This window comes from Heterocephalus glaber, unplaced genomic scaffold (genome assembly GCF_053883595.1).
Source record: "Heterocephalus glaber isolate CG9 unplaced genomic scaffold, H.glaber_assembly_v1.0 deba00001452, whole genome shotgun sequence".
Classification (NCBI taxonomy): Eukaryota; Metazoa; Chordata; class Mammalia; order Rodentia; family Bathyergidae; genus Heterocephalus; species Heterocephalus glaber.
The window spans coordinates 24,520,347-24,546,351 of record NW_028258302.1 but is presented as its reverse complement, the minus strand read 5'-3'; the positions used below and the strand labels follow the sequence as shown (position 1 = coordinate 24,546,351).

Below are 26,005 nucleotides of genomic sequence, written 5' to 3'. Positions count from 1 at the left end.
GGGGCCTTAGGAAAGGGGTTTTATACCTGTCTCAAAGTGAAATGAGCTTAAGAGGTGGCTCTTCCAGCGAAATCCTCCCCAAGTGTCTTCTCCACCCTCTGAAGAACACAGGGCCAATATCCTGGTCCTTACTCAACAGGTGAAGAAACTGAGGGTCACATAGTCAGTGACAGAGCTGAAATGCAACTCAGCATGCGGCCAGCCCTGTGTGTGTGTGTCCTGAAGGTTGGAGTCCAAAACGTGCAATTTAAAGCCTATTGGACAGAAACTCAGAAGTCACCGTAGTATCTAGAATATGCACAGAACTGGGTGGGGAAGAAATTCTGGGGCTTCGATTAACAGAAAAGGGGGCTTATAAAGACACAGAAATGAGTGCCCTGTACATGTCAGGGGAGAGAACTGGTGAGCTGGGATCCCAGGCATCACCACACACACACACACACACACACACACACACACACGCATAGTTTGTTCCCTCTGAGCTTCTACACACTTCTGCTGGCCTCTCTCTCCAGCCATGTGACAAGAAGGGTGTGAACAACATCTCAGCCCATAACCAGTCCTGGGAGAAACCATCCAAAACCCCCAGCTGCTGCAAGTGACCAAGCACCCCTGACCTGGAGTAGGGTGGGATGTATGGCTGCTACGGTGTGCCCTCCCGAGGGTGAGAAGTGCTCAGAAAAGGGTTAGACAGATCCCCACCAACAGCCTGGATTTTCTCCTAAAGCATCAGAAACATACACCTCCAATTCAGGGACAGAATGTAGGAGAAACCCCACCACTGTGAGTGTGCTCATCACATGGAGCCCCTGGCCTCACAGCCAGGACACATGGAGATACAAAAAGGGAAAGCAACATCTATGCACCCAGATGGGTGTGCTCCAAATGTTAATGAGGTTCTTTATGGTCTGATAATGATGAGTCAGTCATCTTAACTCCTCTCTGTCTCTCTCTCTCTCTCTCTCTCTCTCTATATATATATATATATATACATATACGTATATATATATATTTTTTTTTTTTTTAAACAACGAACATTTTCTTTTGTGTACAAAAACATGACTATTTGTGAGGCACATTTTGGGATCTCACTACAATTATAGAGTTTGAATTTTTTTTTTATTTTTTATTTTGCCTCTTGCTTGTTGAAGTTTGGATCCAAGAAATCCACCCTAAAGATGGACCAAGAAAAAGAGATAAGGAGAGAAACACCCCCCAAATCCAACCAGAGTCTTCTGTTTACTAAGTCTGGAGGAAGGAACTAAGAAGACTTCACCCCACCTGGCCTCCAGCAATACCTCTGTGAGTCATTTGACTCTTGCGTGTCAAAATCCCAAAATCCTAAGAGCTTCCTAAGACTTTAAAGATTGTTACCCTAATGTTGGCTTTCTAGACTGGTGGTAGAACATAGTGTGTTCTTTGGAGCACGAGGGAGAGAGTTTCTCTTTTACATACCTATCACTGTATATGCACTCAAGTATGTGAAGAGACTGTTTATAATCCATGCACCTAGTCTGATAGCTACATTATGTACTCTGCATTTGGGTCAAGCTGTGTACCCAAACATCACATCCCCAAGAAGCCCCACGAGACCCCAGTGGAGAACACCTAAAACAACCTGTCCTGCAGCCCCAAGGTAGAGGGGAACCTAAGGACTCTGGGGCCATGGTATAGTGACTTTATATCTGAGTTCACTGTATTATAATAAATTTAGAATGCCAATCAGTTTTATTGCTTCGGTAATAATGACTGATGTCTACAGCACTCTGCAATTTTCAAAACATCTCTCTTTTAATCCTCCCCTGATCCCTGGGAGCTAAATAGAATTGTGTTCCCCATTTTATGATGAGGAAATTGAGGCCCAGGAAGGCTAACTGGCCTGCCTAAGATCATACAGCTAGGAGACTCAGCAGCTGGGAGTTGAGCACCAATTTCTAGTTCTATGTCCTACTATCCATTCTGCCACACCAAGTTGGCCCAGTCACTCCAGTCCCAGGCCTCAAGGACAAGGCAAGTGTTCAGTCACCAAAGAGCACACAGCCCAGGTGGACATGCTCCCTTCCTGTGGGGCTTGGAAAGACCCTCATGCCCTGCTTCTCCCATACTCTCTCTCCTCTCACTACCTTTCTTCTCTGGTAGCGTAGAGCCAGAAGTCATGAGTCCAGCTGAGTTTTTTTATTTGAAAAATCCACAATAAAAATATTTTTATATGTTAAAGCCAAATGTATTCTTTGTATTGATTAAAACTTGGGGAAAATAGAAGAAACTCTTGGAAGGCCTGTATTATATCGTGTTGGTATGTAAAGTCAATGAGAAAAATGACCTTTACTTAACCTTTAAAAATCTCTTGAAAGTCTCAGAAATTTAGGCTGCACCTTATCCCTGAAGTCAAAAACAGCAAGTTCCTCTCCAGCACCAGACCAAATCACTTGGTTAAGCAGCAGTTTAAGCAGCTGACACATGTTTGGGAATCAAATTGTGTGAAAAATACATCATTTGTCGAGGAACATGTATATTTGGATTTGCATATGTAAATATAATGCCGTATGACTCCACTGTGTTTTAGGTCTTTCAAAGGACACATTAATGTTTATCATATCAACCCATCAACCCATGTTGGCAGTTTATTCTTTTCACGCCTTGAGCTGGAGAGATCTTCAGTGTCTGCTCAGCTGCACTTTCCCTCCCCGGAGCAGTACCCCCATTGGCCTTTGCCCACACAACACACCTTGGCTGCAGCTGATTGGCTTGGTAGTAGATACCCTACCAGACCAGACCAATCAGATTTCCCTCCTAATTCTTGTTGATCCAATCAGCATCTCTGCCCTTGGTATTTAAAAATGGGACACTGTGATACCATTCAGGTACTTAATGGGCTGAAGTTGAGATCTTGGTGCAGTTCCAGGCTGGGGTGGCCATTTCCCCTTGTGTTCAGAGAAGCAAAGTCAGTCTGCAGAAAGAGAAGTCTGGAATAGATACGCAATGGGTAGAGGCTAGGAACCCCAGAATCACAGAGACATGGTGCAGTGAGTGCTGCAGGTACTAACCAGCTAACCAGACACTGAGGAGCAGGCATGGGCTTCTTAGTCATGGCCATGCACAGCCTTCCTCTACCACATAGGCTGAATGCTAAATGCCTCGTTTTTCCTGCCTCCCTTGCAGCTGGGACAGGCCATGTTGTACAGATCAGGCTGCTGACACATAAGTAAAAGCCCTGGGAGAGCTTCCCTTCTGGAATAAGAGGTGAGGTTCACTAGGAGGACAATTCCACCCTTTGTCCTTTTGCCTGGTCTTTTTTTCACTCCTGGAGCTCAGACTGAGAGCAAGAACAGCTGCTTTGGCCAAGCAAGGCGCCAAGCAAGAGGCCAAAGCCCAGCTGCCACAGATGATGGAGTAAAAGGACAAGAGGACTTGGGTGGGGCCCGGTGGCATCTCTGAGCTCCAGAACCTAAACTTCTTACAGAGGACAAATAAGTCCCTCCCCATGTAAGCCACCGTTGCTTGGTATGTTTGTGCTGGGGAACAAATTGCCCAAATCTTCATGACTGAAAATAGCAGATATTATTTCTCATGATTCCATGGGTACAGCTGTGCACTTTTACTCTCTTGGCTGACATGGCTGGGGCTGGGTGATTTAGGGTGGCCTCACTTCCTGCCACCCTAGGAGACATTTGACAGTATCTGGACATCATTTTGATTGTCACAATGCAGACAGGAGGATTCTACTATCATCTCACAGGTAGAGGCCAGAATCCTGCTAAACGTCCTACAATGCATAGAACAGCTCCCAAGAACAGAGGATCATTTCATCTTAAATGTCAGCGTCTGCAAGTTTGAGAAACTGCCCTACAGAGGCCTTGACCGGGACACCTTCTCTCAGCTCAGCACACTCTTATCACCCAGCAGGCCAGACCAGGCTTGTCCACATGGTGGTGTCACAGGTCCGAGAGCAAGCCTGGTGCTCTGGCACTTTTCAAGTCTCTACCTGCCTTGCGTGCGTTAATTTCCCACCTGACAAAGACAGAGACAGATTTTTACCATTTGCCCACATTGGGCTTCTGTTATTTGAAGCTTTATATAATCCCAACTGAAGCAGAAGGAGAAAGTGATGTTGACTGCCAGTGACATCCTGGTTCCTAGTGCCTCTCCTTGTGAAGGTCAGTTTCAATGCCCCCCTTCAGGTTCCACCAGGACCCCTTCTATCCTTCAAGATTCCTGGTTTCAAACAACAGAAATTTCCCATGGCCAACAAGCTGAGGGGAAGTTGGTTTATTGAAAGGAAATGAGGAAGGTTGGAGAATCAAAGGCTAAGCAGAGCTGAAGTCAGGCCTGGACAGCCAAGGACTGACTTTTCTTCCCCATTTGTTTTCTCTTTTTACTTCCACCAGTCTGGATCTCTGTTATTTGCAACCAAACTGGCCTTTACAAAGACACTTTCCTGCTGTCCCCACGAGCGGGTCTGAGAAGCTACAGGCAACCTTTCCTTGGGGAGTTATGCTGATAGAATACCTGCAGTCCCTGCAAACCCCCCAGTCCACCTGCACCTCTAAGAAGCTACAAGAACTTCCTTCTGCCCTTGCCAATGGCAGCTATGTGGATTCTTGGAATCGTGACTTTGCAGATAAGGTGCGCTTCTCTCACAACCAGCACCTGCTGTTACAGAAACTAGAGCCATGAAATGTCTGGGGGAAAAAATAGCTTCCAATCTGCATTCCAGAGTGTGCTCTTGGGAAGTACAGTGGTTTCCAAGATTTTAGCAACTTGGGATGAAAGCAGTACAGTAAGGAGCAGCAGAAACCCAAGCCCTGGTGATGCTAATGCATCCCTTGTCCCTCTTTTTTGAGCAGCGGCCTCCTGAACAGGAGGTAGAGTGCCCAGAGAGGGGACACTATTTCGGTTTATCAGCTTGGGCCCATTTCCATCAGGATGTGCCGCTTGCATCCGTCTGTTCTGTGTCCCTGGTTATTTTGGGCCAACACATGACCTTCTGTGCCTGGTTTTGTTTTTAAACATTTCTCTTCACCCATCTGTTCCTCCAGGAATCCTCCATCCTGTGGTCCCTGTTTTCAGTTTCCTCTCGTCTTTATTGTGCCAGTTTCCTCACTAATACCCTAAAATCCTGCCAACAGAAATAATGTTACTTTCTAGCTAACCGTGGTCTTCTCATCAGAGAGCCCAGAAGTGCCCTTTGACTGCCAAGTCACCTTTCTAGGCAAATAACCAGCCTTCATTCATCCATACAACAAATACTGGGTACCTACTAAGTACTGCTCAGTCTTGACCTGTGCCCCTGCTTCACATTCTAATCTACCGCTCTAACAGAAAGGGGGTTGGAAGCAGGTTCATGGTATGTTGCGTGGGAGAGCCCGTGTTTGACATTCACACATTTTTTGGCTTCGGACAGGTTTATTGCTGGGTGTTCTTTAAAGAGAGGTGGATGCAGCAGTGACCCTCGGCTAGAGGCTTCTTTGTGCCTTTTGGCAGCTGGACATGTAATAACTGATAATAATAACTACTTTTTAGAGTGTGCTTGCTCTCGGTCACTGTGAGAGGCAGACATCACCCCACTCAGTCCTCCTTGTGTGCATGGCTCCTGTTTCGCCTGAGAGACAAGGAGCCCAGAGGAGGTAAGTAACTTGCCCAAGGTCACAGGGCAAGGGTCAGAGTTCCGAATTCATGCCTCGACTGCTCTCATGTAGCCCTGTCTCAGCACAGTCCAGGAGCCCGCTGATGCTGAGGATGGGGTTGGCAAACTTTTTCTACAAAGGACCAGCTAACAAAAGCCCCTTTTCTGTAAAAGGCTATGTAGCTTTGTTGACTAATGTGTCAACAGTGGCGGAGTTGGGTCACTTAACTCCACCACTGCAGCATGAGAGGTAAGTGAATGTGCCTATTTACAAACATAAGCAGTGGGGGCAATTTGGTAGCCCTAAACTGTCACCAGAACAGAGTGGTAAAATCTGCATGATTATTGCCTTCCTGTGACCACTGGGAAGCCAGATGATCGCTGTCCTCCCCATGGGGAGTGTTTTGAGTTTCACTGTGTGCCCCGAGCTGCACTGAACATCTTACATTGTTTTCTCATCTGCTCTCTCAAGTCCTGCAAGAGGACAGCAGTGGCCCATTTCATGGGCAACACAACTGAGGTCAGAAAAGCGCAGTAACTTGCCCAAGGTCCTCCCCCTGGGATGTCCACACCCAGCTCCGAGCCATCACACCACACTCCTCGGTCATCAGAGAGCTCAGTGGCCTGAAATCCAGCTTCCCCTGGACAGGCCTGACCGGATGTCATCTTCATGACACACCTGGCTCCCAGCCTCCCTGCCCCATGAGAACCTGCTGTCCTCACTTATACCTCAGGTGCCCTCGAGGTGCCACACTGTTCCTTTCACCTGACTTTGCCTTTCTCCACACTGGTCCACTGTGGGTTAACTTTATGGTGTCCCTTTCAGTGTCCCAAGCTCCTGATGCCCCTGCAGTGGCCACGTGCGGTTTGCCGGAACCTTCCCCCATCACTCCTTCTGCCTTGTCCTCTGCACCAGAGTGATGCCCGAGGACCAGCAGGTCACGCGGCCCCAACCCCTATCTGATGCCACTGCCACTTCCCTGGAGGAGACTGGGACAGACATTTGAGAGGCTTGTGTCCTAAGAGCTCCTGTAACCTTTGTGTGAACTCATGTAGGTGCACAGAGAGAGGTGTCATGTTAGCAGCTTCTCTTTCTTGGCAGTGACTTTCAGACCTAAATATGGGCCACCGGATGCTCTGGAGGGGACACTGAGGAAACACTCAATATTTCTCCAGCCTTCAGGCAGAGCAGGCCATTATGTATTCATTCAACAAATATTTTTCCAGCACTCAGTTCGGGCCAAGTACCATGCTGGGTGCTGAGATGCAAAATCCTGATGCAGGTAGAACACCAGATATCTTAGAAATGCTTCACAGTGGGTAATGAGTGCTGGGTTGTCAGGAGCCATTTTACATAATTTTGGGGGAAAAAATCATTTCACAATTAAATTATGATTAGGTCTCATCTTCTTGCCTACAGGCCGGCTATGACATGCCGAAACATAACTCCATTTTTGCCTCCAGTCACAGCTGAGACCTCAATGGTCCAGTGATGCTGTGATACTCCAGGGCAAGATTACACCAGCTGAAGACATCCTGGTTCCTTGAAAACTGAGTAGTAAGAGAAAGATTTCACCTGGGGAGGACAAATTCCTTATCAGCTTAACTCATCCCACCTACTGTTGTAAGAACATCTTTGCTCATCTTACTGTCCTAATCAACATAAGCTCCTCATGGACCTAAGATCCTCATCAGTTTAAAATCCTCATAGTCATAGGATTACTGCTGCCCTCTAAGACATCTGATACTCCCTCAGATTATAAAAATCCTTGTCAATTTAGGATTATCACCACCTTCTGCATCTGTTACTCCTTATGAATTCAATAAATAGTGGCAAGCTCAGGGTGCTTTGCTGCCCAGAGCAGCACTGATCAGCCCTAAGACCTAGCTTTTTCTCTAAGTCTCATTTCCTGTCTCTATTCTTTAATTTTCCTTGTGCTGTTGTGGCTCACAGGAGACCAGGACCCACTGTAGGGGTTCTGGTAACATCCCCTTTCCCTCCACTGAATCCTCACAAAGGAGGTGTGTGGCTAGCTTCAGAATAGTTGTAGCCTTTCCTAGTAACCCATTTGAGGTCCAATAAATCTCACAATAAACTCCAATAAACTTCGGCATGGCTACTTTGGACCTTTTGCCAGGGGCTTACAAGCAGGAGTGCTGCGGGACCAGTGCCCAAGCCTCACCACAGTTAACCAATGTGTCTTGTTTTGGTGGATGGAACCACACACTGCTTTCCCAGAGTAGCCACTGACAGTATAAAAATACCAGTGTGCCGCCCATATTGGCAGCATCTTTGGAAGGAATCCAGGAGGGCACTGTAGAAACAGCATCATTGAGTTTTAAGGTATCTCCTTCCCCACCACACACACGTGATGTACACACACACTCTCTGGGAATTTAAAACAGGCCTAATACTTGGGCCCCTCACAGTGTTATATATGACCATTGACTTAGAAACACAAATTATGCTCAGTTGGACACATACACCTGACTTGAAGACCATCTAGCCCCTCAAATACATTCATAGTATCCATGATGACCCCAAAAGACAGCTCGAGAGATAAGTTGGTTTCTAGTGATCTGTAAGTGGGTCCACCTGCAGCTGTCATCCCTGCCACCATCCCCTTTTCCACCTGCCCCGTGAGGGGTCCCCTAAGTGCCTGTCTGACACCAGCCGCACCTTGCTCCCCTATCTCACCCCTTCCTTGCATGACTTCCAGATTTCTCAAGAGATGAGAAAAGCCTCTGAGGCCAGGCAGGCTGTGATTCTGACTCCTGTCCACACCCAGAATGCTTCGATTGACTATTTGTGCTTCCTTGAACCTTGACCTCTGAGCATCTTTCCAACTCATCAAGGGACTCCTGATGACTGCAGAGAGATTGTAATGATTAATTAGCGGCTGGTATTTGTGAAGTGCTAAGCGGATGCTGCATTTTATGAGCCATCTTTATGTCTCACCGCTTGCTAATCCTTGGTGGTTTCCCAGCGTGGCAGGCTGGGGGGACCACACGGTTCTGGCAGGCTCTAGAGTGTCCCCCAGGTCTTGTGCCATCTCCTCATCACCCCAGAGCTTTTCCCAGCCTATTTTGCCCTTCTTGTACCCTGCCCCTGTTTTGCAAAGTCCTGTTGTTTTTCTTCATATGACTTTGTCCCTCCCCAAAAGACAGTTACACAAGTGTATGTGGGAGGAGGAAAAGAAACAGAAGTCAATGATGACTAAGTCCGCCTCACTCCCGCACCGCTGCAATAGCATCAGAATTGGCTCTAGCTCACCCCAGCCTCTGTAAAAATCCTTTGCCGAGGGTGTGATTTTTCCTGAAGATCATTCTTTCCACATGACCAAATGCTGTAATGTGTCACCAGTGCCAATCGTTTCTTTCTGCCAGAATCCATGCTTGGGGCACAGAGCTCAGGCTCATGCAAAAGCAATTAACCCTACAAAAGAGGCCACTGGGATTCCTGAAAGTTTCATCTCCAATCAGAGCTCATCACTTATCTTTCCTTTTTCTCTCCTCCACTACTTCAGTTTCTGGGGAGGAAAAAAGTGCTTAAAATCCAATGACCCTAGAGAAAAATAAGGTCAAACAAAATGAGCCCCCAGCATGCACCTCTGACTTTGGGCAGATCACATCAGTGGTCTCTCTACAGGTGGTGCCCGAGCCAAAAGCCTCAAATGGGTGGGCAGGCACCAGGCAGGTTGTCCTCTTGCCCTGTGGTCACAGAGCCTCATAGTTCTGCAAACCCTGAGAGCTGAGAAAAGTCAACCCAAGAGGTGTTAAAAAAGACTCACCCATCTGGGCAGCATTTCCTGAGCTCTGCGTTTAAGAGCATCGAGGCTCCAGTGGACAGCTCCCTTTTTACGAGATGCAACAGGTACTGAAGGGGAACTCTTGCACTGTGTGTCCCAGAGTCACTCCATCCTTAGGGCTGTGTCCACACATGCTGAGTGGGAGATGACCGGGAAGCCAAATCCACACAGCCAGTCCAACTCATTCAAAGCAAAACCCCAGTTTTATCACATAAATGTATGTGGTCTTCCAAGAAAAAAAATCTTCATGTACTCTGTTAAGTTTGCTCCCATGTCAAGCAGATGCAAATATCCTATAATAAAGGCAGTCTTGTTTCATGCAAAACCTTTAGAAGTCCTAATTTGGGCTAAACTGAGCATCACCAGAGTTTGAAAGTAAATTAGCTACTTTGTGAGGAAGACCAAGATTTTGGGAACCTAAGCATCTAGAGAGGTAATTTTAAACATTTCAATTTATACCTCAATCCTTTGTATTCATTAAATAACAGAGCCTTTTTCTTCTGTCAGGCCCTTCAGGTGGGTATGTGAGAGATATGGAGCCTGGCTTTTGCAAGTAGATGGACCAAACTGCCCCAGACTAACAGAAACGTAATTCTGCACACACAAAAAAAATCATTGAAGCTGAACATTTTTATTCTCATGAAGGAGTGAATGACAATTTCACATTTTCTGAATTCCGAAGCGTTTTTTCTGATTCATTTTGCAAAATACCTTTCAGTTCAATAATGTTCATAAACAGATCAACACATCAGTTGAATGTCTTTCTGTGCAATTTGCTCTTTTTTTTTTGGTACCAGAGATCGAACTCGGGTCCTTGTGCTAGCGAGGCAGGCAGCTGAACCACTGAGCTAAATCCCTGGCCCTATGCAATTTGCTCTCAACAACTGTCCGGCCTCCCCTTCTAGAAAGCTCTCCATCTTCACTGCAGTAGTTTCTCAGCCTGCATCCATCTTTGTCTGCAGCTTGGCTTGTGAGTATGGTTTTACGGTGGGCTTCAGCATTGTCATAACATTTAAGACAATATGCATGGCGCATAGTCCTCCATCTCAACCTTGGGTCAGCACCTTCCCTGGGTGCTTGTTAAAATGCAGATTCCTGGGTCCACCCTTGAGATTCGGATGTCTGTCTGGGTTGGAGCCTGGGAATCTGTATTATAACCAGTGGTTCTGAGGCTGGAGCTTTGCAGTTTTAAGGTGATAGACTGGATCTCAGAGATAAATCCTCCTGAACTCTTCCCCCAGCTCCCTCCTAGGAGCCTTTGGGGAGGACATCTCTCCTCCAGGGTCCCCATAAAATAGCACCATCAAGGTCTCAACAACCCGGCCCAGCAGCTATTCTGCAGAGTCATCCACGTGTTGCTGGCCCTGGGGGAGAGAGCACCCACCCCTGACCCTCCCCCGGACTTCCAGGACCTTGCGGGGTGGCAATCTCCTGGCATGTCCTGCAGAAAGAGGCTTTAGTTCCGTCTGCCCTGGGCTCCTGCTCACAGGTCCACCTTCTTCACACCCTGCAACCGTGGCAGAGAATGCCAGTGTTTCTCATCCAGGTGTCTCCATGGCAACCGACAGGGTGTCACAGACACGGGATGGTGACTTCATAGCGTGGAGATTCCAGAGAAGGGGCTGGGGGCTGATACCCAAAGCCCTCGACCCCCACCCACCCAAACTTCGGCCGAGTAACCCCTCTTCCTTTTCGCCGCGGCTCAGTTACCCCCCTAAAGCCATGATCGGGGTGTGCGATGGCTTCTCACGACACTCCCCTCCGCAGTCCCCCAGGGGTTGGTGACGGCGGGGACGCGAGACCCCCGGTGACTGAAAGGACCCCGGCGCGGGCGCGGGCGCGGGAGGGGGGGCGGAGCGCGCGTCCCTGAAGTCCCACCCCGGGGGCGGTGCCGGCCGGGGAGTGTCAGGAAGAGGAAGCGCGCGGCGCGCGGCGAGCGGCGAGCGGCGAGCAGGGTACGGGCCGAGTAGCGCCGCGCGGGCCACCATGGCCACGGACGAGCTGGCCACCAAGCTGAGCCGGCGGCTGCAAATGGAAGGCGAGGGCGGCGGCGATGCAGCAGGGCAGCCGGGCCTGAACGGAGCGGCGGCTGCCGAGGGCCCCGGGGCGCCCGACGAGGCGGCCGAGGCGCTGGGCAGCGCGGACGACGAGCTGAGCGCCAAGCTGCTGCGGCGCGCGGACCTCAACCAGGGCATCGGAGAGCCCCAGTCGCCCAGCCGCCGCGTCTTCAACCCCTACACCGAGTTCAAGGAGTTCTCCAGGAAGCAGATCAAGGACATGGAGAAGATGTTCAAGCAGTGAGTGCCCGGCCCCGCCACCCCGCGCCCCGGCCTCCCGCGGGCCCGAACCCCTATCCCCTGCTCCCGCGCCGCTCCGGGCCCAGCCACCAGCCAGGCGTCCCAGAACCCCAACTCGGCAGCCCCTTCCCGGTCATCACGAGGCTTCCAGACCCGCCACCCCACCACGCGTCTGGCTCTGGAGCTCCTGGGCCCCTGGCACGTGACCCCCTCCTCCTAGGGATACCCCATATACCACGAGCCCCCACACCGGGGACCCGTGGCTCCTTCCAGGTAATCGCGAGACCCCGCTACTACCACATACCGGTGCCAGCCCCAGGCCCAGGACCCCTCTGCCTGTTGATGACCCTTCCTCCCACCCCCAGTCCACACCGAAACCGAGGACTCCCAGCAACTCGCGTTCCCAACCCCCACCCCAACTCACGCTGGTCAGAGACGCACCCCAGTGCCTCTCAGTGGGGGACCATTGCCTGCACCCATGCCATATCACTTTCCTGGGGTTCTTTCATTTCCTCTGCTTGCTTAGATCCCCAGACGCGGTTCTGGCAGCGGCACCCCCACCCGAGTTTTTCACCGTTTACTAGTAAACTGGGGGCAGAGACTGTCCCCCACTGCATTGGGAGCAAACTGCCCTGCAGTCTTCCCTTGGGGCTGAGTCCCCTCTGGGCTTAGTCCCCTCCACCCCCATCCTGCCTCCTCCTCTTGCCCCACCCAATCCTGCACCCTTCTCTGCTTCCACCAGAAGGCCCCCACCCTCCCTCCTGCTCCTTCCCTCCCTACAAAGCGTCCGGGATGCCCCAGGCCCACTCCTGTCTTATCTGATGCCCAGTTCCTCCCAGCCCTGCCCTTTAATCCCACAGTTCCATACACTGCTCTCTCCAGGTTAGAAGGCCAGCCCTGGGCTGGTGGGCACAGCCCTTCCACCACCACCCCAAGACAAAACGATATTCTTGGGAGAAACGAGAGAAAGGGCCCCAGTTCCTCTTTGGGTCCGTCCCTGGGTCCACGCTACTGGGACATGAGATGGGCAGCCACTCTCCTCCAGCTATGTTTGTGCCCAGTGGTGGTGAAAGTGCGGTCCCTCTCCCTTTGGTGGCTGTCCCCTGCCCTGGCTCCCAGGGAGCGGGCAGCCCTGGTCCTGGGACAGAATGCATCAGAAGGGGGAAGGACCATCTGGAGGCCGAGGCTGAGTTGGGAGAGACCAGAGGTCCAGCCCAGCAGGCACAGGCAGTTCGAGGTCAAGGGAGCGGTGTGACGAGCCTGGCCCCACCTTGGCTGGGCAGGCAGAGGGGTCACAGCTGACAGTGCCCAGACACAGAGCAGGAAGCCCAGGAAGGGGCATATGCAAGCCCACAGGCTCAGGAAGGCTCTTCCCCACCTTTCTCCAGCCGCATCTGCAGCTTCCGCATTCAGCCCTCATGCGGGGGAAGAGGGTTTTGGTTCCCAGTCTCATGGTTGGAAGCTCCATACTTTTCTGGGAGTCAAATCCTTGCCCTTCTGCCCAGGACCTTCCTGTATGAAGTCTAGGGCCAGAGCAGCCCCGCTGTGACTCCAGGCCCTGTTCCTCAAAGCTAGCAGAGAAGGCCAGGAGAGGGGGTTTCCATATCTCAGGAAGAGCAGACTGAAAATGCCTGAGCCCGGGGGTAGCTGTGGCTTTGCAGAGTGACTTCCTTGTAGAGTTTGCCCATGGGAGAGCCCAGAGGTAGGCGCTGTACAAGGACAGATCCCAGCCTTGATAGGACTGAAGCCGGAATGAGTTCACCGGGGCTCCCGGGGATGCCGTAACTCGGAGCTGTTTCATCACCCTTGTACCCATGAGGAACTGGGGCACAGACAAGTCAAGTAACTTGCTGAGACCACACAGCTAGAAAATGGTGGGGCTGGGACTTGAACCAGGGTCTGTGACTTCAAAGCCTATATTGTTCCTTTTTGGGTTTCCTATCTTATGCACCAGAGTCTTCCATTCACATCTTCCAGATGAATGGCTGATTTTCCACATCATGTACCCACATCTAACAGGAGCCCCAGTTTCTCCTTTCCCCAGAGCCCTCCTTCTCTTGGGATTCCATGGCATCTCTGCCCCCCCCCAGCAGTTTGGGAAGACCCAGACACCCCCAAATGAGCAGGGCATGGAGGCTGAAGCTTGGTTGGCAGGGGCATGGGGGAAGGGTCTTGAATCTGTGTTTGCAAACCGTTTCAGTGGGGGCCAGTTTGGTGAGGGGTGCTTTGGCAGGCTTTAGGGGAAGCTGAACTCCTCCAAGCTACCCACCTCTTGGCACCAGCACTGCTTGTTGGGGTGTCGGGAGGGGGAAAGGGGACAGGAAAGGGCCAGGAAGCTGGACCTCTAGAGAAGGAAGTGTCACCCGCTGGGGGCCTTGGCGAGGGTGAGAGGCTGCAGATTTTGTATTCAAGGAAACAAGGCTTCACTGTGCCAGCCGAGCCCAGCCCAGCTCCGGCTGTGAGCGGCCAACAGACTGGCTCTCATGGAGGACAAAACCGACGTTCTGCTTTCACTGCCCAAGTGGGCCTGCAGCCTCCTGGGTCCCAGCAGGGCCCAGGGAACACAGCCACAGCAACGCAGCCAGGGCCTTGCTGAGAACAGAGGGCAGGGAGGAAGAAGCAGACAGAGACAGTGGGCGGAGGACTGGGAGCCAGCCTTTCCTCAGGGGCCACAGCTGGGAAACCAGCCTTCCATCCCAGACAGCTGGCCCTCCCCAGGCCTCAGTCTCCCCATCTGTTATAGGAGCAGGCTGTATCTGAGGGTTACCAAGGTCCTTTGGTACTGCCCTTCATATTTCTGAGCCCTTCTGTATGTGAGAACCATGTGTGGATCCTGCGGGCGCGTCCTGAGGATGGCACCCTCCGGGACAGAGGGCTCTGTGCCGTCGCTGACCTCCATGCTTATAGCCATGGACTTCTTCCAGGAACTTGAGAGTTGGCTTCTGCCCTCCTCCTCATTCCAAAGAAATGGAAACTGAGACCTAGAAAGATGTGGTTATTTGCTCAGGGTCACAAGGAGGCCTTCGTCCTTGTCTGCACCGTGGGGACTGTGGTCCCCACTTCTTGGGCAGGGACTTGGAGATGACACACACAGGGTCCAGCCAGGGCACACAGGGCATCACATTGTGGAGCTGGACGCTCGGCCTCTCATGTGGCCTCAGGGGCATCCATCACCCTGAACCCCCCTCCTTCTTCCTCCCTCCCTCTAGGAAGGAGCATGAGTGGCCCCACAGACCCTCAGAGACACCCACCCTTGGTTGGCACAGCCTAGGTGAGGCGCAGTAGGGCTCTGCTCTGTAAGCTGAGACCTGCTGAAAGGCAGGCAACCTTGGAATTTGAGGAAGGTGGCCTAGTTCGCACCCAGCCTGGCCCTGGCCCCAGTTCCTCCCTGCCTCATCGCATGACCCCTTGCATCAGGCAGGCAGGCTTCCCTTTTGTTCTGGCCACTCTTCCCCTAGTGGGCTCTTGAGGCTAGCCACCCTCTCCTCCCTTCCCTCAGTGTAAGGAGCAGGGACTGAGGAGCCTGCACCCCTAGGTTCCAATCCCATGTGTGGGCCCTGAAGCAAGTTCCTTAAACCTGTCTGTGGCTCAGTTCCTCACCCTGGGACAGAGATGAAATAGTACCCACTTCATAGGGCTGGAAAGTACTTAACTCAGCACTTGGCGCAGAATAAGTACTTCCTAAGTTACTGTCACCGTCATCCCCAGTCTAATGTAGCCCTCTCCTGGTTAGTGATCACCAGGGTGGACACCAAGACAGCCCCACATCGGCTGCTGGCTGCCTCTACTTAACCGACACAGGTGCCAGGCTGGCCTCAACCCTTTGCTCTGGACCAGAGTGACGGACACCCACTATGAGAATCTTCTTTTCCTCCTGCCAAACAGACTCTGATTGGCAGCTACATATGGCTTTGATAAATAACAAAAGTGTTATTTTGATAAATAACAAAAGTGGAGAAATGAATTCATTATCACTTAATTATGTGGAAGACAGGTGGCAGAAAAAAGGGAAGAGCAAATAGCCCGGGGATGACATACAACTGGGACTTCAGCACTTGCCTGTCCCCACGCCACTGGGTACTGGGCTTCTCTGAGCCTCTGTTTCCCCTGGGGCTACAGAGCCTTCCTGGTAAAGGATTGAGGATTGGGTGTGAAAAAGCCCAGCCAGTGTCTGGGCTGCGGGCTGATTATGAAAATGGATGATGTTTATGGAAAATAAGGTTCCATCCACTTGCTCATTTGCCCAACAAATATCTTATTAAGCTTCTGCTATGTGCCAGTTCCAGAGAATGGAGGGAGGGATCAAATTCCTGCCCTTGAGAGGCTTAAAGTCTCATGGAGAATGGTGATGTCCCCGGGTCTTTGGGGCTAAAGAGGATGGAATGGAAGGGCCCCTTACTCCTGCCATGGACCAGAGGCTGTCGCTGCAGCCAGCCCTGTCCTGTGTCCTCATGTTAAGTGGTTATTGCAGCTGCCAAAGGAACAGATTTGTGCTACTTGGGGATCAATTTGACCCTCACACTGGCACAAGGAGGCAGATGTGACATTGTCCCCACTTGACAGATCAGGGAATGGAGGCTCAAAGAGATTGTGTCACTTGCTCGAGGTTTTAAGGTGTGGTGGCAAGATTAGAACCAGGTGCACCTGCGGGGAGCCCCCAGCAGCCTCGTGGACTGTAGTCCTGGTTGGGGGTGAAGACGTCCCCAGAGTCTCAGGGGAGCCCTCTATGGAGGCAGAGACTGGATCCTCCCTGCCACAGCCCAGGGCTCACCTCTCTCGGGGAGCTGCCCAGCACCCTGGGGAGAGAGGATTCCCCGAGCCCGGGCCCACTGTGTTCCGCCCACTTCCTGTCTACATCTGAATCACCTCTCCTCACCCTCTCTGGGGACTTCTGGGTCCCCCTTGACTTACACCTTCCTGCTTGCCTTCTCCTCCTCTTCCAAGTCTTGTCTCCTCTGCTCCTGTTGCCTGGATGCCAGGTCTGGGCTTGGCTTCAGCTGGAAAAGCCTGGACCCCACTGGCTCGAGGCAGCTCAGAGGCCCTTCCCCAAGGCCAGCCGAACCAGAGGAGGTGCAGCCACTCTGCTGCCTCAGCAGGGACAATCCCCACACCCTCCCGCAGCTGACTGCCCCCGGCTGCGCGGCTGCCTTCTCCTTGGCTGACTTCCGCCTTTCAAGGAGGGGAGAGGAGAGTTTGGTGCCAGGCAGGTGTGGCTAGTCAGGGCCAGGCCAGGCCAGGCAGTCTGGAGCACAGAGGTGGCCATCCTCGAACTCGGCCCCTCACAGGCCACCGCTGAGTCTTCTCACCACCCAACAAGATTACCATCACCCACATTACAGAGGCAAAGGCTGCACCTCAGAAGGGCTGTGTGACTTCCCAAAGTCACACAGCTAGTAAGGGGCAAAGGCAGGATTTTATCAGCTGCACCCCAACCCTGCCAGAACAGAGTCTGCATCTTAACCAGACACCCCAGGTGTGGTCAGGCCAGCCCACAGCTTTTCTTGCCACCTGCCTAAGGGTGACCTTAGATAGGTTACCTCATCTGTCTGAGCTGTTCAGGAATAATATGGAGTCAACATTAAGCTAAATAATAATAGGGGTGTTCAATAAATGCTTTTATGATCAGCATCATAATAAGCACCATTATGAGGAAGAGCAGGGAAGGAGGCGGTGGTGGAGGAGACAGCCCTCCATGGCTGGCTCAGCGTGAGGCTGGCTTGAACACAAGGTCAGGATGACCCCGAGCCTTGACAGCACCCACGATCCTCAGAGCGGAGGGCCCTGGTTCTCTCCCTCTGTCCTCACACCCACCCCCCTGGCTATCCCTGGGCAGGTCAAGGTCACATTCCAGGGGAAGTGGCGAGGGGCTTTCCCCGTGGTCAGGTAGTGGGGTGGCACAGAACTGGCCCTCTACGATGTGATGCCAGCTGGGCCTTGCTCCTGGGAGGTGGGCGGGGCCAGGCTGGCCACAACAGCTGGCAAGGTCAGGAATTTTCTGTCATCTAGAATTTAACTGCCCCTAAGGAACCTGCCTTTCCATTTCTCAGGACACAGTAGACACTGGCGCCTCCCCAAGACAGGAAGGGGGACTATTATAATGGAATCTGTAGGTTGTAAGCACCTACTATGTGCTGCCTGTTTTATATCCATAATTACATTTACTCAAAGGGAGACATTAACAATGTTAATTGATTTCTGAGTCCAAAGCCAGGTGGGACTGCAGGCTCCTGAGCCTTTAAAGAACACCCACTCCAGTGGCCTGTCCACCCAGGGCCCTGCACTCCCAGAAGGCCACCAGTGAAAGGGGATAGAATTGGGGTCCCTTGTGCTCCCAAGCCACCTGCTCCCCTCCTCTGACTGTGCAGCAGCTGTGAAGGCTGCTTCATTCTGTCATCAGGGTGCAGAGAAAGGACACAGCCAAAAGGGGCCTCATTAGGGAAGAGGTGAGTGTCCTGGCTTTGGAGGTAATCAAGAGACCAAGCAGGAAAACTGCATTGATCCTCTTGACAGGAAATGAAATGGCCTTCCAACCCTGAAGTACTCTGATACACTCCCTAGGCAGCAGGATGTGGCACCTTCTCTGTCGGGCCTGATTTGAGTTCCAGCTACACCCTTGTTGCCTCTAACCTTGGCCAGTTCACTTCCTTTCTGACCCTCAGTGTCCTCATCTGTTAAGTGGGGATGTTTATGCCTGCTTTGCAGAGTTCTTATAAAGATCTGGTGCCAAACACATGGGTAGTAAAGGCTCAGCAGAGTAGCCAGTGCTGACCAAGGCCCCTTGGTTATCAGAACTGGTAGGGTCCAGGAGCAGAGAAACAGCCAGTGGGGTGGGCCAGAGCTGGTTGGCAGCCAGTGTGGACTTGCCTGGGGGATGGGAGGGATTCTGTCACCAGTGTCCCGGGCAGCAGCTGCTGAGAACTATTCAGGGGAGGCGGGTAGGAATGTGGGCATGATGCCAGGCCCGCAGCCTCCCTCTGGGGATGGAGAAAGGTGCTGAGCTCCCAGCCTGCAGGCTTTGCTGCTCGTCCTGCTGGATGGCCTTGGCTTCCCAAGCAGGCCCCACGCAGGGTTCTCAGCCCAGCCTTCCCAGTCCCCCAAGCCCAAGAATATGGGACCCTCTGGGACAGGGACAAGGGGAGAAAGAAAGCTTCCAGCCCGCAGAATCTGAAATCCAGTGTGACCTCAGGCTGCTGGCTGCTCTCTGGTCCCCAAGCCACTCCATAATGGGAAGCAGATGGAGGCTGTGGATGGATCCTCGGGGTGACCTCCCTGCTCCTGGACCCTCTGAGCCTCAGTCCCCACTCAGGGAAAAGGGCACTGGAGGAGAGGTCCACCCAGGCCAGGCATATGCAGGACTCTACCTGCAGGCTGCACAGCGACAGTCTCCCCTTCGTCACTTCCCTCATTCAGAGAAGGAGAGCAGAGAGACAGGGTAAGCTCCTCTCCTGCCTGTCCCATAGCCTCTGCCCTTCCACTGCTCCCAGGCTGCAGGGTCTTTCAGTTAGGCTGTAGAGGAGTAGATGGTGGGACCAGGCCAGTCCCGCATGAGCCTTTCCCCCCAGCCCTGCACTGTCAGGACTGGAGCCCCTGGGAGAAGCCAGTGTATTTTTCATCATTACCAATATCACCATTTTTAAATACTAAATGTGTAAAGTACTTAATGTATCTGGGTATTGTACCACATACCTATAATCCCAGCACTCTGGAAGGCTGAGGCAGGAGGATTGCAAGTTTAGGCCCAGGCTGGGCAGCTTAGTGAGACTGTGTCTCAAAATTTTAAAAAATTTAAGAGCTGAGAATGTAGCTCAGTCCAAAGGCCCTAGGTTCAATCCCCATGTCTGACCAAAAAAAAAAAAAAAAAAGTCCATATAACAACCATTGTTATAATAAAGAAAATAACAGGCTTTAAGTACCTACTATGTGCTGGCCATTTTATAGCTATAATCCATAATTGCATTTACTCCTTAATCCTAAAGGCAGAAGGGAACAGCAATGATAATTGGCGGCTGTTAGCATGTATTCATGTCTCCTGTGGGCCAGGCTCTGAACTAAAGGTATAAAATTCCCATCAGCTCTTCTGATCCTCATCTCAGTGCTAATGCCAGTCACTGATGTGCCTGGGGAAGTTGAGGTCTGTGGGGTTTGGTGCCAAGGTCACCAGCCAGCAGACGGCAGAGCTGGGGTTTGGATCCAGGTCTGAGCACACCGCCACAAGGCCATCTGCCATCGGGCTGACCCCAGGCCTAGGCCACTTGGCGGTGTCTGGTCCCAGGGGCTCTCGGGAACAGCCCCTCCAAGGCTGCTTCCTCCTGGCCTTGGTGATGGATGTGTTGGCACCGAGGCCAGCCCCTGCACTGTCCCCTTGGGGCCGGAGCCTGCCAGGGAGGGAGCCCCGCCCCGGTAATTGATTGGCCCCTGATAGATACAGGCAACTGTTCAAACCACAGTTTGAGCCTCGGCCTAGCCAGGCCTGGGAGCTGCCAGGAGTAGATGATCCAGAAACTAAGTTCCCTCCAAGTTTGGACACTTTATCTGCACTTCCTCTGAGAAACCACGTGGGTTTTGTTCCTCTGCTGTATCTCTGGGAGAAATTTACACATTCCAGCAGTGAAGACAGCTGGGGCTCAGAGGGGAGTGGTCATGGGGCACCTAGGCCTGGGTCTGAGTCCCTGGTCCTCCCCTGACCTTGCAGGGGTGTGGAGAACAGGGCCTTTAAATGCAAGTGGTCAGCACAGATGAACCCTCACTAGTGTGGTGTAGCTGCTATGTACAGAGCAGGTCTGTGTGCTGTGCCAGGATCTTTGTGAAGTGCTCAGCAGGTCCAAGCTCAGTCCACCCTCCCCGTCAGCAGCACCATCCGCCCCATCAGGGCTTCTTCACCTCAGTGCCACTCACACCAGGGCTGAGCCATCTATGGGGGACTGACCTGTGTCCTGTGCTGTTTAGCAGCATCTGGGCACCCTTAAGGACCACGGGGCTGTGCTGGTGAGGAGCCCAGGCAGCCTGGCTCCCGCTGACCTTGAGCTACCTTGGAGCCCAAGTCCAGAGAGAGGTGGGGGCTTGGTGTGCCTGACAGGCACAGGAGGGTTCTGAGCCCAGGGCAGGCACCTTTGCTGCCCAGGTGCTACAGAGCTGCAGGGAGGGACTCTGTCATCACCCCAGTCTCCTAGCCCCCTCTGCCTGTCTACTTCCACCCAACCCTCTCCCTAGGGCAAGAAGGCAGCCTGGGGACCTGGTGTTTCCTCCAGGGTTCCCAAGTCCCATCTTTTTGTGCTGTCACTTCCAACCACTAACTTTCTTGGGAACTATTTCTGGGCCAAATGCTCCCCTCTTCTCCAGGCAGACACAGTCTGTGCTCTGCAGGTGGCCCCATGATACGGGCAGGGGGCTGGACACAGACCAAATATGCCTGTTTATGAGCCTGATGGACCTGGGATGGAAGCCTATCCCCTCCTGACTGCTGTGTGATGTTGGGCAGGTCACTTAACATCTCTGAGCCAGTTGTAGGCTCAGAGAGGTTAAGTGAATTTTCCAGCACAAAGGCAGATGCCAGGAAACAGTTGCTATGAGGCGTGCAGCTTATGTCTAACTAGAGGAGGGAGCAGGTGATGCCTAAAGACAGTCCAGGAATGAGTTGTGTGTTCCTTTAGGGTGTCCAAGGTCCCAGGACATAGCCTCTCTGTCTTCGCCACTGTCTCCAACAGTGCTGTCACTCAGCCACCTGGAGGTCTTGGGCCTGCACAAGTTTGCATTTGCAGGGAAAGCCTGTTTGCCACCCCACCCCCTCCCCAGCTGTCCTGGGAGACAGGCAGGGCAGGTGTTTGGACAGCCTGATAAGAGGGCTGTGTGGCCTCCCCCAGCAGGGGACTGGCCTAGAGGCCACATTTCAGCCCTCCCCCCACGCCTACGGTTTCAGGGTAGAAGAGGGAAAGGCAGGGTACAGGCCAGAGGCCTTGAGTCACTGTCCCTGTGCCAGGCTGCCCGGACTCTCCGCCACTCCCAGAGCTCAGCGCATGGCTTGTTCCTTGCCACGCCCCAAGCCTGCCCCTCCTGCTGTGACCCTTGGCCCTGCCTGGGCCTCCCTCCTTGATAAGATGGGCAGAGACCCACAGGCACAGGCAGCCCTGTGTTCATCCATGGGTTATTTATTCATGCAACACCCACAGCTCCTATTGGGTGCTTTTTACCCTCCCTGCACCAGGGGCTGCACATAAGCTGGGGTCCTAAAGTTTGATTCCCAGCACAGAAAAACGAGTGGCCACCTTTCAGTCCTATAGCCTGTGCTTCTCAACTTGGGGGTGGTTATCCCCCTATATGTCCTAATGCCTGGAAGACACATTTGGCTGTCACAGCACAGGGGTGGGGAGTGGGGGCACTGGAGACATCTTGCAGCTCACAGGAAACCCCCACAGCAAGCCTTCACCTGCCCTGGCCCACAAGCTCTCCCACCGGAAGTGGAGCCAAGGTGTGGGCTGAGAGATTCCTCAGTGTTCATGGCGATGCCCATAGCCAGGAACTGCTGGAGACAGAGGGCTCATCTCAGAGATGGGTCCACACCCTGTGGGCTCTGGGTTCTGTCTCACCACTCAGTCCTGTCACCTTTAGTACTCAGTGGCTGTAGATTCAGTTTCCTTGTGCTACAGACTTGGTAGAAAGCGTTGTCCACCATGCAGGAGCTGTCAGGCAGAACAGTGAGTTCCCCATCATTACACGTGTCAGAGCTCTGCCTGGGCTGAGGTCCCTTCCACCCATGACAGATGACAGTATTATAGTCAGCTAAGTTAGGTAGAAATGTTATAGGCAGTCAGGGCTACATATCACAACTGGCCAGAGACATGTGTTAGAGACCTGGCCTCAAGATAGACACAAAATGACCAAGCCTGCATACTTCCTCAAAAGACAAATACCTGGCCTAATGAAGTCTAGATAGACATTAGTCACCCTGCTAAGTGACCAAGACCTCCAGACCCATCATTTCCTAGAAAAAGTCTTTGTTCTTTCCATGCACACTTGTTATGTGACTTGTTTCCCCATCGAATCACTATTACCCAAGCGACTGTACTTGTAACTTTATTGGGTGATTATAGCTGTAACCCATGTGAGTTTTGTTCTATAAAACTCCCCTGTAAAGTGGGGTCCCCAGCTACCCATTCAGGTCTCCTCCTGCCTCTCACAAGCTATCCTGAGATAAATATTTTCCTACTCTTAACCTCTGTTGTTCCTAAAATTCATTCTTTGCTTTTTAGAAATCACAAACTTGTCATATCAAACATCTGACAGGTTGGGAGATACAGTATTTTCATATTTCATCTCCTGCATCAATACAATGGGAGGAGGCATCCTCTGAGCCCCTAGGATTCCTGCACTAACCTTGTGGCCTCACTAACCTTGTGGCCTCAGATATTAAAGTGTACTGAGATGTCCTTAGGCCTCTGTCTGCACTCACAGGTACGACGCTGGGCGAGATGGCTTCATTGATCTGATGGAGCTAAAGCTCATGATGGAGAAACTTGGGGCTCCCCAGACCCACCTGGGCCTGAAGAACATGATCAAGGAAGTGGATGAGGACTTTGACAGCAAGCTCAGCTTCCGGGAGGTGAGCCTTGGCCAGCAGGAGACCAGCCCCTCTGTCCCTGAGTGACGCGGACTGGTCACAGTGCTGGGTGACTTCACACTCAGAATCTTGGTCCTTGCTCTGTTCTCCGGGAAGGAAAAGGGGTCTCAAAACCAGGTGGCAATGACACTCAACCCTAGGGAGCATGAGACAGATTGTAGGGGGGCCCTTGGGAGAGTCCTGGCCTGGGGAAGCCAGCTGGAAGCTAAAAGAGGCCAGGGAGAGGGGCAGGAAGGTGCAGGCAGCCTAGGGAGCCTTTTGAAGTCAGAGGATACAAGTTTGGATCCTTCTGGCACTGAGACTTCAGGCAACTGCTGTCTCTGAGCCTTCCTTACAAAAGAAACAAATGAAATGTTTGGGGAGCATTGGGAGATGAAAAGTGGGCTGTGGCTGTCAGCGGGAGCTGAATGTGGACAGAGCAGATGAGTCGCCTGGCCTCCCATTGTGCAGATGGGCAAACTGAGACCCAGAGAGGGAGGGACAGGCACAGAGGGGTGAGACCCAGCTCTTCAGCTCCCAGTGGGCAGAAGCCTAAGGCTGGGCCTGGTGTGGCAGGGACTTTGGCCCCTGGGGTCCCCTCCTGACTCCTCACACCCTTCCCTCTGCAGTTTCTCCTGATCTTCCGAAAGGCGGCAGCCGGGGAGCTGCAGGAGGACAGCGGGCTGCACGTGCTGGCCCGCCTCTCCGAGATCGACGTCTCCACTGAGGGCGTCAAGGGTGCCAAGAGCTTCTTCGAGGCCAAGGTAAGGAGCGGGGGCCTCGTGCATCCGGGCCCCTTCCGTCTACACTGACTTCCATGGGGTGTGCATGGGCCGTTCAGCAGTAAGGGCCTGGGGGACAGCAGAGCAGGTCTGGAACTGCATGTCCCCTTGGGGACACTGACCCTCAGCCCTGGCTTGGGGAGAGCTGCAGGGTACCAGGTTCCAAATGGAGAAACTGAGGCTCAGAAAGCTCATCACAGCTCACCAGGCTGGCCAAGGGGTGCAGAAAGGATGGGTATGGAGGCCCTGCTGGCTCTGACTCCACCCGCCCCCAGGTGCAGGCCATCAATGTGTCCAGCCGCTTTGAGGAGGAGATCAAGGCGGAGCAGGAGGAGAGGAAGAAGCAGGCAGAGGAGCTGAAGCAGCGGAAAGCGGCCTTCAAGGAGCTGCAGTCCACCTTCAAGTAGACAGGCCACAGCCACTGCCTGGCCCTGTCCTGGCCGCGCAGGCAGGCGAAAGAGGGGGAGGGTATGCGTGGGAGGCAAGCACAGTCCGCTACTGAAAACCTAAATTGTGAATGGAGCTCATCCAGGGGTCTCTCAAACTGCCCGGCCACTGCCTGTTCCCTTCTGCTGATCCTGCGGCTGCAACCCTAGTGCCACCCCTGCCTGGCCCAGCCTCCCTGGCCACCCCTGCACCTCCCAACCCTGGCCCAAGGTTCCTCTGTGCTCACGTGCCTGCCTGCCCCCTCACCCATCCCCTGTCCCATCCACCTGTTCTAACCAGCAGGCTGAGCCCCCCACTGCCCCTTACCGGACGGGAGGAGCAGACACAAGAAGGATCACTGCTGTCGCCTTACAGCAGGACCCATGGGGCCCACAGCAGGCACAAGACCCCACCCCAGGGCCTTTCCTCCAGCTCTGCCCCTCTGCCTGCTGGATGGGAAGGGTATTTTGGTGAAGGGACCCAGGCCCTGGCACTCCACGATGATATGGAGATGGGGCCCAGCCCGGCAGGGTGAGGGGTCACTGTGCCAATCTACCTCACCGGCCTGCACTCTGCCAGGCCTCATGGGGTGAAACACTGCTCCCTAACATGCCCTGAAGGTCCTGGGGGGCTGTGGAGGGAGAAGGGTATGGAGGAAGGTCTGGGCCCCTAGGAAGGAGACTGGCGCCACCCCCACTCCTTGGGCCCCCCCAGATGGGCTGGAAGTGTCTGCACCACTGCGGGGAGCAGGGCCTGGCCCCTTTCACACCCTCCTTCCCAAGGGATGCCCCCGCTTTGTCACCAGCGGCTCCTGCTTGTCACACCTGCCCCTAGGACACATGGGGGCCCCCATGCCATCGCCAGATGGGCCAAGCCCCCCCATGCACTCGCTCACGTGTGTGTGTCTGTGTGTGTCCGTCTGTCTTGCTGTGTCGTGAAACTGTGACCGTCACCCAGTCCAGACAAGTGAACCCAGTCCAGACAAGTGAACGGCCTTCAAGGCCACAGTTATGCAACTTTCGGTGTGCGTCATGACAGCGTCACGCTTTTTAAACTCGATCAATCGATAACTCTTTATTTTAGTATACTCCCCCGGAGCGCCCGGAGCTCCCTCGGGACTCAAAGAGGTTTTATTTTTGTGGCCTCAGAACCTGCAGAACGTCGGCGGTGCCTAGCCCGTGCGCAGCCTTCTCCCTGGATTGCGTTTGCCTTAGCAGATATGTTTATACAGATGAATATAAATCTCCTTTTTCTTTTGGCTTTTGGCTTTTTATATTTTTTTTTCATTCCTTCTCACCCTCCCCCCAAAAAAGCTACTTCTTCATTCGGTGGTACGATTATTTTTTTTAACTAAAATAAGATAAAATTCTATATTCTTATGTGTGTGTGGTTCTTGCTGGTTAGTGGGGCGGAGGGCAGGGAAAGAAGGGGATAGGATGAAGTCATCTGAGTGTGGGGAGTCATGCCTGAGG

At 52.8% G+C, this 26,005-nt stretch overlaps 2 protein-coding genes across 7 annotated transcripts in view; both read left to right on the top strand.

Moving 5' to 3' along the window:
* The window catches only part of Fhad1 (forkhead associated phosphopeptide binding domain 1), a 162,386-nt gene extending 151,449 nt beyond the window's left edge, over window positions 1–10,937 (top strand). For 5 of the 6 annotated variants that reach the window (XM_087215112.1, XM_087215111.1, XM_021262836.2 and 2 more), the window contains one exon: window positions 1,152–10,937. In XM_087215112.1, the coding sequence (XP_087071238.1) occupies window positions 1,152–1,265 (114 nt within the window). In that variant the 3' untranslated portion in view covers window positions 1,266–10,937. The remainder of the gene's footprint in view (window positions 1–1,151) is intronic. The other variant, XR_015452701.1, reaches the window with a different exon arrangement.
* Window positions 10,938–11,336: 399 nt separating this feature from the next.
* On the top strand, window positions 11,337–25,912 carry Efhd2 (EF-hand domain family member D2). The gene is made up of 4 exons (XM_004850328.4): window positions 11,337–11,732; window positions 23,181–23,328; window positions 23,955–24,089; window positions 24,383–25,912. The coding sequence occupies exons 1-4, from the start codon at window positions 11,422–11,424 to the stop codon at window positions 24,512–24,514; spliced, it is 726 nt and encodes a 241-aa protein (XP_004850385.1). The 5' UTR covers window positions 11,337–11,421; the 3' UTR covers window positions 24,515–25,912.
* Window positions 25,913–26,005: the final 93 nt, after the last annotated feature.